Source organism: Orycteropus afer, unplaced genomic scaffold (assembly GCF_000298275.1).
Source record: "Orycteropus afer afer isolate SDZICR_OR568_19922 unplaced genomic scaffold, OryAfe1.0 scaffold00040, whole genome shotgun sequence".
NCBI classification, from domain to species: Eukaryota; Metazoa; Chordata; class Mammalia; order Tubulidentata; family Orycteropodidae; genus Orycteropus; species Orycteropus afer.
The window spans coordinates 11,812,153-11,823,997 of NW_006921627.1; the positions used below are offsets into that span (position 1 = coordinate 11,812,153).

Below are 11,845 nucleotides of genomic sequence, written 5' to 3' on the forward strand. Positions count from 1 at the left end.
CAGGGTGGGGGCAGGTTGGGCCCCAGCTCATCCAGCTTGGCCAAGAGTCAAGGTGCTAAACTCCTGGCTCCAGCGAAGCACAAGATCCTCACTTTTGGCCTGAGTCATCACATTGTAAGTTTCATTCTGCAGACATCTCATACGGGACACCTACAGGGGTGTGAAGGTGGGGGAAGGGTGTCAGAAGCCCCATAAGAACCAGAGGATACAGGCAATACAGGGAAGAAGGAAACTTGGATGTGGGTTTTTAAAAAGATGTATGAGACACCAAGTAGCCCAACCCCCACCCCTCCTTTCAGAAACAAGGAGGAGGAGGCTCAGAAGGGGAAGTGACTTATCCTAGGCTACTTGGTGAGTAAAACTGGGAGGCAAGCCTGAGACAACATCCAGTTCTCAACCCAGCTGAGGGTTCTTCTGACGGTGCCCTCAGGGCAACTCTCACCTATAGCATCCTTCCGGGCCAACCTCCTAACTCGAGAAAGCCTTGCTTACTCCAAGAGTGGAGTGGAAGAGAGAGAGCTCTGGTGGAGGCCTCTGCCCACAGATGCAGGTGGAAAACTGTTCTCCATTCCTGGCTGCTCTTAGAGAGCTCAGAGTAGACCAACCTTGATGACTAATTGAGAGGCTGGTGGAGGAGGAGGAAGGGATGGAGGGGGCTCACCTTTCGATCTTGGTTTCTCAGCAGACACTGGTGGCTTTTGAAGGCACAGTAGTTCGGGTACTGCACATAGTTTGTGTCACAAATCTAAGGCAGGATCAAAGGATGGGGAGGTGTCAGAAGTCCCAGAAGATATTAGCCCTCCAGAAAATATCACAATGGGAGAACCAGGAGTACGGGTGGGGCCCTTGAGAATCAGGTCTTCCCCACCTTGGATACTCCCTCCCTGGCTTCCTCTTTGAGGAACAGGCTTCCTCTTCCCTTCTGCTTCTCTCTGCCACCCTCAGTCACAGTTAAGTTGCTGGGCAGGAGCCAGGCGCCTGGGAGAATGAGAAATGACTGCCCTGCTGCTAGCTTGTTGGGAAAGTGACTAAGGAATGGGGAAAGGAAAGGGGAGTTAAGGGAGAATATGGGAAGAGGGCCCCATTAGTGGTCCAGTATCAGGCTCCTTCTGGTGATATAAGTGAGAGAGAGGATAGAAGAACCTCTAATTGTGACTTTGGATAATTACTTCCCTCTTTGGCCCTTGCCCTCCCATCTAGAAATCCAGAGGGGTGGCTAGAATGGTCTCTGAGACTCCTTCCAAATCTAGGAGTCAAGAGATAAGATGTGGGCATGGACCCGTTGGTTCAGCTACCAGCCTGTCTTAAGCTGCCCCTACTTTTCTTTGCCTATAGGAAGGAGGAGCCTGACTCTCAGAATCAACAGGTAGTTCCACAGGGGTGTAACTTTGAGGGGAGTGGAGCAAGGTTACTTTTATTGAGCAGGGAAAGTGCTAAAAGAGTTGGGGAAAGAGCCTGACAGACTGAGGTTGGGAAGCTCTGGATCACAGGGCTGGGCAGCATCTCATGTATCACCTAGTCATCTACTGCAAAGATGAGGAACTTTAAGGACCCCTGGTGTTGCAATAGTTAAGCACTTGTTAACTTAAATAGTTAACTTAAAGGGTAGTTTGAACCCACCAGCCACTCTTTGGAAAAAAAAGATGTGGCAGTCTGCTTCCCTAAAGATTTACAACCTTGGCATATGGGGTGAACATTTACATCAGGTAGATACATTTCTCGGAGAGATCAATCGTGGCAGAACAGAAGGGCAGTGTTTGCAGTGGGAGACAGCTAGGCAGGTGGGAGTGCATGAAACGGAAGGACACAGGGAAGAGGTAACTAACTACAGAGAAGAAGAGGGAAGAGAGGTGTTACATTGTGGGGAATTACAGTCAATGTCATGAAACAAAAATGTTTATGAACTGCTATGTGGAAATGGAATTTGCTTTGTAAACTTTCACCTAAATCACAATTAAAAAAAAAAAAAAAAAAAAGATTTACAGCCTTGGAGACCCTATGGGGGAGTTCTACTCTGTCCTATAGGGTTGCTATGAGCCAGAATCAACTAGATGGCGGGGCGGGGGGGGTGTTATTATTTATTTATTTATTTTTGGTTTGAGTAACTTTGACCTAGAAGGGGAAGTGACTTACTTGACCAAGCCACTCAGCTGGCTGAGCTGGGACCAGAACCTTGATTTCCTGTCTTCTAGTCATATGCATCCCACCTCTCCAGATTCCTACCCTTTTGCCCAACATGATCCTATTCCATGCTGCTGGGCACTGTCACTGCAGTGGAAAGTGGCAGGGGGTACAGTGGAGGACTGATGCTCAGAAACCAGGGGCCTAAGGCTCATTCTAGCTCCTAAGGCTACCTAGAGCAGTAACACCCTGGGGTGGGGCTGGGCTTTGGAGAAAGTCTCTGACCTTAGTGGGGAAATCGCCATCCTGGAAGCTGAGGAACTCAGTCTGCAGCCAGCTGGCGACTCGAGGATCTTCACAGCCCTTTGTGGCAAGTCGCCCACACCAGAAGTCCATGCGGAGTCCACCATACAAATCCAGCCCATAAAAGCGGCCTGCTTGTTTGGGCCCCGCCTGTAGTTTAGGGGATAGGGGAGAGGTGCAGGCCCCTATTCCTCTGTGGGTCTCCCTTCCCACGGCCCCATTCTGCCTGGAGCCTGTGATGTCCTCTACTGCAAGCTGCCCTGCTAGGTACCTGAGTGCCGGTGGATATGCTCTGGGATGCGAGGAAGGGGCTGACAAAGGCTATTTTGTGGGAGTTGTCGCACAGCTGCCGCTGCAGATTGGCCTCTGAGTGGCACTGTTCCAGCTTCAGGGAGCAGAAGTCACAGAGGGCACAAGTAGGTGTGTGTCGCCGCCCAAGACTGTCACAGACCTAGGGTAAGGAATGCAGGAGCAAGGCTGAGGCGGAGAATTGACAGCCTGCCCTCTCCCACACCACAGCCTTCAGAGCGTCCCTGCCCGCCCTGGAGAATCTCTTCATTAAGGCTCTTCAGAAAGCTTCTCTGGCTTTTCTCCCTGCTCCTTTCTCCCAAGGGTTCTTCAAGGATCACCCCTCAGCTTGCTTTTTCAGCACCCTCTTCTTGAGTGACTTATTCAATTCCAGGTAAACTACACCTCCCTGCAGATGACACCCAAATCTTTATCACCAGCTCTGATCATTTGCCCAAGCTCCAAATCTTCATTGCCATTGGTGACCTATAACAACCCCTAACTTAGCCTAACTGAAAAGAACTCATACTCTCTTCTTCTTGAACCATAAATGCCATTCAGTCCTCACAAGAACCCTATAACAGGTAGGTACTAATAATAACCCCATTTGACTGATTAGGAGGCTGAGGCTTACTGAGGCTAAGTAGCTTGCCTAAACCCACACATTCAATATATGATGGAGCTGGGATATGGAACCGCAGCCTCACAATTCCAAAACCTATGCTTGACCCAAGCACCCAGGTTAGAAACCTCATTGTAGATTAGAGTTACCCATCTCTCAGCTGGATTGTCTACCCTGATTTCGCTCCCTCAGCACTATCAGGAGGATCTTGCTAAGAAGTCTCCAGTCAAGCCCGTCATCCTCCTTCCTCAGCAATGGACACAGCTCATCACAGTGCATGGAAGCTCTTACATCACCTTGTGTATTCCTCACAGTAGCAGCAGCAGCATGTCCCTGCCTAAAAACTATATTGAATTCCCCTTTCCTACCAAATTAAAAATAAATGCTTTAGATTGCTATTCAAGATTTTTCACATTGTGACCCTGACTATCTCCTTTGATTCTATATCCTGCTGCTCTGCTCCAGGTAAAATGGACTCCTTACTGTTCCCTTAACCAAATCCTAACAGCCATTGAGCTCTCTGTGAACCCTGAACTTCCTACCACTATTTTTCTAAAATATCTCTTCAATACCTACTACACATCTTTTACTACTGTATACATACTCACACCTTAATGTGCTCTAGGACCTTTAAGACAGAAGTAGTATGGTCATTCTTGGTCCCTCATGAAACCTCCATTCTTTCTTGCTCCAGAGCCTTTGCACATACTATTCCCTCTACCAGGAACCTTATACCAGGCCCCCTCTTTTGTCTGACTAACTGCTTTTCATCTTCAGATCTCAATTGGAGCATAAGTTCCCCTAAGAAGCATTCTCTGATCCTCCCAAACATAGGTGAATTGTACCCCTATCTGCTCTCTACACTTTGTACTTATCCCTTTCCCAGCATTTATCCCATCACACTGTGCTATCCGTTTCCTCATCTGTCTCTGCCACTAGACTAAGAGGACAGAAGACTGGATCAATTGTACTCACTGTTAAGATCTCAAATACTGAGTATGAAGTTGATATCCAACCATTGTTTGTTGAACAAATGGATGAATGGAGGCATAGTAGCACTCAACAAATGTTAAAGTATAGAAACTGAAAATCTAAAGTGTATTTTCCTGGGAATAGACTTGAAAGGTGTTGAAAATACATTAAAACTGAACTATCTTTATAGATTCTCTGAAATGGACTCTATGCTCTCTGAAAAGGAGAACTGAATCTAAGGAAATGCCAGATATGAACAATGGTAAATGATCAAGAGGTGACTCAAGGTGTAACAACTCAGGGAGCTGAAGAATGAATTCCGGACTGGGTGGATTCCTGACAAGGACTTGAATCTTCCTCTTTTAAGGTGGGCTGGAGAAGATGTTTTTCCAGAGAAGGGATACCTATTGGCAGAGAATCTCTCCCACCATGCCTTGTGCTTTCTGTATAACTGTCCATCCCTCATGTCCAGGGGATGCCCAATGAGCATGTATCTGTTAAACAGCATAAAGTGCATACCGGCCTCCCAAAACCAAGGATTTCCTCTTCCATGAACTGCCAGGCTTTGGCGGTAGGGGACATGACACAGGTGGTCTCCACAATGGAATAGCACAACACCAGCATGGCCTCCACGTGGGGCAGCTGCAGGAGGCTGCAAGAAGACAGCACTGGCTGGTGGGGAATGGGTAGAGGGCTAGGAGCAGAGAAAGCCACATCTACTCTCTTCCCCTCCCCTTTAGCATCTGGTCTTAGTTATACACATTGAGCATGCTGGATGGGGCCTTAGAGCCTGTCGGACCAACTGGCTTCTTTTACAAATGAGGAACTGAGGTCTCGAAAGGGGAAGTGACTTTCTCAAGGTTGCCGAGCTAAGCGGTGCCAGAAACAAGAACACAACTCAGGGCTGGTAACTCTAGGTAGAGTACTCATTCCACTATATCACATAGAGAATGAGCATCAAGCACAGTGCTTAAGCTAATGATGGGCACAGAGTGGATGAGGCAGGCAGTTGCTAGATGTGCCTAAAGACCAGCCAGGTCTGAGTGGGACTGGAGGCTGAAGCTGGGAAGGGAGGCCTCTTATTCCTAAAAAAGGCAGCAGAGAGGGCAGGGCCAGTAAGGGAGTCAGAATGTCCTTTACCTGCCACGGTTTGGATTTTTCCAGGAGTTCTCATCATTTACTGCATTCATTTCACCCATTTCTTGGGCTGATCGAATGAGCTCCTGGATGTTCTCCATCATCATAGGAGTAGACTCCACTTCCCGCACCCGAGGAGTGAAGGAGGAAGGGTTGGAAGATAAAGATTCAGACTGAAACTTGGACTCTCGGTCTGTCTGCAGCCCAGACACTGTCTCCAGTCCTTCCTCTGTCCCCTGTCCTTCCTCCTGCTTTGCTTCCTCTTCTTGTTCTTCCTCTTGCTCTTCCTGTTCCTGCTCCTCTTCCTGCTTGTGCTCCTGCCCTTGCTCCTGCTTGTGATCCTGCCCTTCCTCCTGCTTGTGATCTGATGCTTGCTCCTGACCTCCCAGCGACAAGGAGGACTGTAGCAGCTCTTCCACGTTGTTGTTGAGTCGCTCAGGCCAGGGCTGGAAAGCCTGTCGCTCTGTGGCTGTAGCAGGGTTTGAGAGGGAAATGAACCATCAGGCTCACAGCCCCTGTGTATCTTTGTTCACAAAGGGACACTGACACAACACACAGGCAAATTAAAGCAGACCACATCACACTCACACACACAGTCATGTATAAAAAAACAAAGAAAATAATTAGTATTCAAAGACTACCAATATAGTAAAATTGCAGTGTTGTTGGTATGTGTCACCTTCCTACCTCCCTTACAAATGACCCTTTTCCTAACTCCCACCTCAAATACCACCTTTTGTCCCTTTCACTTAGGAAACACCAAGTATTCGGAATAGCTAGCAACTACAGGCATGCTTCAGAGATACTGCAGGTTTGGTTCCAGACCACTGCAATAAAGTGAATATCACAATAAAGCAAGCCATACGAAATTTTTTGTTTCCTGATGCATTAAAAGTTATGTTTATACAATATTGAAGGCTATTAAGTATGCAATAGCATTAGTAAAAAGTTTGAAATATTGAGAGAAATACCAAAATGTGACACAGAGACACAAAGTGAGCATGTACTGTTGGAAAAATGGCGCTGATAAATTTGCTCAATACAGGGTTGCCACAAACCTTCAATTCGTAAAAAATGCAGTATCTGAGAAGTGCAATAAAGTGAGGTACAATAAAACAAGGTATCCCTATCTAAACTAAAGGTGTTAGCTCAAAAGTCCCAGAGGAGTTTCAAGTACAGAAATATCTCTGAGACTTAGGGGAAAAAAAAATTGATCTGGGGCAGAGATGTAAGAAATGGTGGGAGAGATTCTAAGATAGAAAAGCCCTAACTGTGCTCATACAAAACAGGCTCTCCCTTATGAAATAGCTATTTGCCTGTTCCTCCCTCTTTGCTTCTCAACAGCCTTCCCATTTCCCTACCACTGATGTTAAACTCCGGCTTCTTGGACTTGTGGATGGAATTGCTGGTAGTCACCTGTGACATGTGATGAGATGGGGGAGGTCATCGTGGTGGGCGGGACTTCGGCTGGAGTGTCAATCTCCTTGAGAGTGTTAGGTGAGAGAATGGAGATGGGCTGGGAGCACCGGACCCTCTGCAGGGAGAGAAGTAAAGTAGAAATGTCTTTCCCAAAGGGTGTATTTCTCCTACTTCCTTTCCCAGCATTTCTTTTCACTCAGTTCCTGAGCAGGGATAAAAGGACACAGCCCCTGCTAGAAGCCTCTAGACTTGAGAAAGGATCCCCCTGTAAGATGCAGCTCAGTCTGTCTGGGCCACACACCTGCCTTCACTCTTCTGCATTTGATTTGAATGAAATCATTGGCTTCTTAGAAGAAATGGAAGAGTTTATTTCTTTGCCCTCTTCCCATCCCTTCCCTACTTTTCTCACAATGACAGCATTGTTCAGGTAGTCTGAGTGTTCAAAGTGAGCCTCAATTCATATATAACTTGGGTAACCAAACCAAAAAATAATACCCACTGCTATAGAGTCAGTTTCAACTCATAATAACCCTCTAGGACAGAACTGCTCCATAGGGTTTCCAAGGCTGTAAACTTTCATGGAAGCAGGCTGCCTCATCTTTCTCTCGCAGGGCAGCTGATGCGTTTAAACCACTGACGTTTTGGTGAGGGGCTGAATGCTTTAACTACTGTGCCACCCCCAAGTTGGGTAAAGGATTGGCAAGATGTTGAGGAGGGAGGATCTAAGGATGGTCCTCTTGGAGCTCTTCGATTCCCTGCCACCACCACCTCTCTTGTGGCCATGGGACAACAGATTCAATCTTTGCCTTGGGCCTCACCTTGGCATAGTAGACGTGGTTGGAGCAACGATACTGAGTAAACTGGCAGAACGACTCAAACCACGAGGCATAAGGGAGGTCGGAGCAGACAGCACCTGGGAAAGGGCCGAGGAGGAGAAGGTAAAAATCTTAGGAAAACCCTTCCCACAAAGGCCAGTGGACTCCTTGGTGCCTGGAGGGTGGAGGAGGATGTGGTTTCAAGGTGAGGTGTCATCCATATCCTTCCCGTCTCAAGTGAGTACAGGGCTTCTGCCCTGAGCTTTGAGTGAGCTCTAGGTGCCTTCATTTCTCTACTATTCTGGCTCTTACCTTCAGGCACCAAGCCATGGTTTTCATACTGGTCTAGCTGGACGAGCGTGGGGTTTCGGCAGCCGTGGGTTGCACGGAGACGGCAGGTTGTCTCTGCCTTCCAGGTTGGGGTTAGCAGTGCGAAGAAGCGTTCATACTCGGTGGGAGAGAGAGGGCTGCCTGGAGTGGAGCTCGAAGTCGTATCCTGGGCTGGGGCAGGTGCTGGATTCAGGAGAAGCACTGCAGGGTGGGGAACAGATGGCTGGATAGACCAAACATTCAAATTGGCTCAGGGCAAAGGACAGACCCAGACTAGCAGCCAAGGCCTCCTGTAAGGGGGGTCCTGGACGGATGAGCTCTGCTGACCAGGTGTAAAAGAATTCTAGGGACAGAGGCAAAGGTCAGACCCCACGGAGAAGGACACTGGATGGATCTCAGAAGTTAGGAAGTAGACTCAAACTAACCACTAAGAAAAAGCATTTCCGATACCGTAAGAGGGGCTATCAGGGAGTACAGGCTGAATGCAGGGAGAGACCACCGGAACAGACAGAAACCTCTCACCCTTCAGGAACGAAATTAGGAAGCCAGCAGCTAGCTTCCTCATGGCCCCAGATCCGAGTTTCCCAGACCAAAGCAGCCTCCAACGGGCCCGAAGCCACAGAAAGAGCCGGCAGAGCGCGGGCTAGAGCGCGGGGAGCAGGAAGGTGCGATGGAGACGTCACAAACGCAAGAGGCGGGGCCTCGGGAAACTGACTCGGGAGCTGCGGGGAAGCCAGGAGAGCTCCAGGTGTGTGGCTGCTGACGGGCCATGACCCCACTCAAAATGATGGCAAAAGAGAACATTTGTTTCGAATTGTGAAATGAAACTATGTTTTCCTTTATGAAAACAGTTATCTTACCCACGACACTAAATAAAGTCATCTATCAAATGTTAAGGAGTTCTGGTGGCATAGTGCCTAAGGCATGTGACCACTAAGCAGGAGGTTGGCGGTTCAATCTCATCAGCCGCTCTCCCATAAAGAGGTACCGCTCAGAAACCCAATATGCGTCTCTATGACAGGGAATCAACATGATAGCAATGAGTTTGTTTTTTGTTATTAGATGTTAGAAATCTATGTGCTGTATAATTTTATACATATATATCTTTAATGCCTATAGCTATGCCCTAAACTAACTTTTAAAAGCAGCTTGTCTTGTTTCACATAATTTTATTTAGGTGTTGGGGTTCACTCTAACACTTGAAACTCATTGTTTCAGAGAACAATTAATGAATATCCTGTTTCCAAGACTACAGAGGTTTTGTACTCATCTCACTTACCATGGGATTGTCTTAGTAAGGTTTCTATTTAAGCGTTGATGAAAATGTTTGAGCAAGTACTACTTTTATGAGACATAATTGTCAACCAATCAAATTTTTTGTTCAAGGTTCCTGATAAAATTATGTAGTTATGTTGTTTTGTGTCATTAATTGCTATTCATTGTGACCCCACAGGACAGAGTAGAACTGCCCCATAGGGTTCCCTACACTGCAGTCTTTATGGAAGCAGATTGCCAAGTTTTTTCTCCAAGAGTGGCTGGTAGGTTCACACTGTCAACCTTTTGGATACCAGCAAGCATTTGACCATTGTATAAAGCACAATGAAAATTTTAATTAATTTTAACACTGATTTATTTGGTATGATGCACTGCCAAATTTGCAAACTGATTACTAAGCCTACATAGCAATGTTAATAGTGTTTTGAGTTGTTTATTTTTGACAGTATCTTTAGTTGAGTAGGTCCTATGTTGTTTTTATTTTTCAGTTTCCACAGTAAATCCCACAGAGTGGACAGTTATCATCATCCCTATTTTACACGAGGACAAAAAGGCTTAGAGAAGCCATTTGCCCAATAGGTGGTGAGGCTTAGATGTAAGCATAGCAGAGAGTTCAAGGACAGGCAGAGATAGAAGCCATGAAACAAAAGTTAGGGCCTACCTAGGCAGGAAATAGAGAGGAAGGCTCTGTGTAATAAATACACTAACAGGAAAACAAGATTTCGATCAAAAGAGCTTAGGTGTAAGCATAGCTCAGTGGTCTAAGCACGTAATTTTCAAGTGGGAGGTGAGCAAGAAAACCCAGTGGGGTATGGAAATAAAATATTCTGTATTTAAAATAAGACATTAAGCTGATATTTAGTATAGTATATATATAGTATATATACACACATATACATAGCATATATATATGTATTATATGTGTGTGTGTGTATATATATATACATATGTAACATAAATACGTATTAGAAATTAAGTGAAAAATGTTTAAGGGAGAAAAGGTACATAATGTTAAAAGGTTTGGCGATCCCTGATATGAGGCACCACCCTCCAGCTTTGTCCTTCTCAAGTTGAGAAGTTGTGAATTCTGGTATAAAGGTACCATTTCTGGTTTTACAACTTGTCCTACTTCTGGCATGAGATCCTCCAGAGGATGCAAAAAGACTTCTTAGCATATTGTATTAAAATAGTGTCTGTACACAAAACACTGTTCCACCTCCTACTTTGGTGAGTAGCCACTGGGATCTTAAAAGCTTGCTAAGCAGCCAGCTAGATGCAACGATGGGTCTCTCCTTGTCCAGAGCAAAGAATAATGAAGAAAACAAAAGATTCATGGAAACAATTAGTCCTAGCGACTGGTACACCATGTAATCCATAGCCTATACGACTATGAGACCAGAAGAGCTAGATGGTGCCCAGCTACCACTGTCAAACACTCAGAGGGGGATCTATGGAGGAGATCCTGGATAGAGAGGGAGAACAATGTGGGAAAAAACTCAAAATCATTTGGAGAAAAAAAGGGGGGGGACACCAGGTTTTCTGGTCTGATAGAGCCTGCTGGAACCACTGAGACTATGGCCCCTAGCTGCCCTTCAGGTCTGGAATGGAACCCACACCTGTGGCTTCCAGCCAAACAAAAGACAGGTATATGAGTTGAACATGTACCTGAGGTAGATACACTCCTTTGAGAGAACAATCATGGGAGAAAGAAGGGCTGTTTATGCACAGGGAGACAGTTCATGGGGCAGGAGTGCACAGAGGGATGGACACAGGGAAGAGGTAACTATCGGGAGGAAGTGGGAGGGGAGCTGTTGCATTGGGGTAAACTGTAGTCAATGTCATAAGACAACGTGTATGTGAACTGCTGTATGGAAAGTGAATCTGCTCTGTAAACTTTCACCCAGATGACAATTTAAAAAAAAAAGTGTCTGTACAATAAACACAGCAGGCCAACATGTATAGCTTTTATTCACCTACCCAAATTCCTTTACATGTGTTATCTGTATACCACTTGTCCTCCCCATTCATAAAGGCCAGGATGAATCCCCTTGGCATGGAGGAAGGGGTGCTCTTTCAAAAAGGGCCACAGCCCAGATGATCTGGGGAGCCCGCACCATGGAAAAAGCAGGAAGAGAATGGAGAAGAAAACATCACATCATAGCCCCCCCCCATGGTGGTGGGGAAGAAGCTAGAGGGCTGGTGGAATGCCCCCATGCTACTGCTCCAGTCCTTAAATACAAAGCAAGGGGCATAAGAGGACCACCCCTCTGAAATACAGCACCAACCTCAGCATGGAGGCGAAAAGGAGAGTGGGCTAGACCACTTTCCTCTGATGAGGGAGGGTTAAATGAGAGCACATACCATTAGTGGCTGCAGCACCCCTCCCTATCAGGGTCTGGGATGCAGCTTCAGCACCAGGAATGGGGGGAGAGGTGGAGAAGGGATGAGAGTACTGTACCATCCACTTCTCCCTGAACCCCCTGGTCCCAGCACAGGCATTCCTCTCCCCACTAACCCTGACCAAGGGACGTGGAAGAAACTGTTTTGGAGTCCAAGGCCTTAT

At 46.6% G+C, this 11,845-nt stretch overlaps 1 protein-coding gene across 1 annotated transcript; it reads right to left on the bottom strand.

Moving 5' to 3' along the window:
• Positions 1-27: 27 nt before the first annotated feature.
• LOC103193813 (acrosin binding protein) lies at positions 28-8,572 on the bottom strand. Its single transcript, XM_007937099.1, has 10 exons — positions 8,530-8,572; positions 7,990-8,208; positions 7,681-7,775; positions 6,860-6,977; positions 5,447-5,912; positions 4,826-4,958; positions 2,696-2,875; positions 2,407-2,574; positions 662-745; positions 28-150 (listed from the first exon to the last, which is right to left on the bottom strand). Exons 1-10 carry the CDS (start codon positions 8,570-8,572, stop codon positions 28-30), a joined length of 1,629 nt encoding a protein of 542 aa, XP_007935290.1.
• Positions 8,573-11,845: the final 3,273 nt, after the last annotated feature.

Excerpts from the sequence above, each read along its gene's own strand:
- LOC103193813 (XM_007937099.1), bottom strand. The coding sequence starts at position 8,572 with ATGAGGAAGCTAGCTGCTGGCTTCCTAATTTCGTTCCTGAAGG. Across the intron at positions 6,978-7,680 it reads ACCACGTCTACTATGCCAAG|AGGGTCCGGTGCTCCCAGCC; the intron begins GTGAGGCCCAAG and ends CTCTCCCTGCAG. Across the intron at positions 5,913-6,859 it reads CATCTCATCACATGTCACAG|CCACAGAGCGACAGGCTTTC; the intron begins GTGACTACCAGC and ends ACCCTGCTACAG.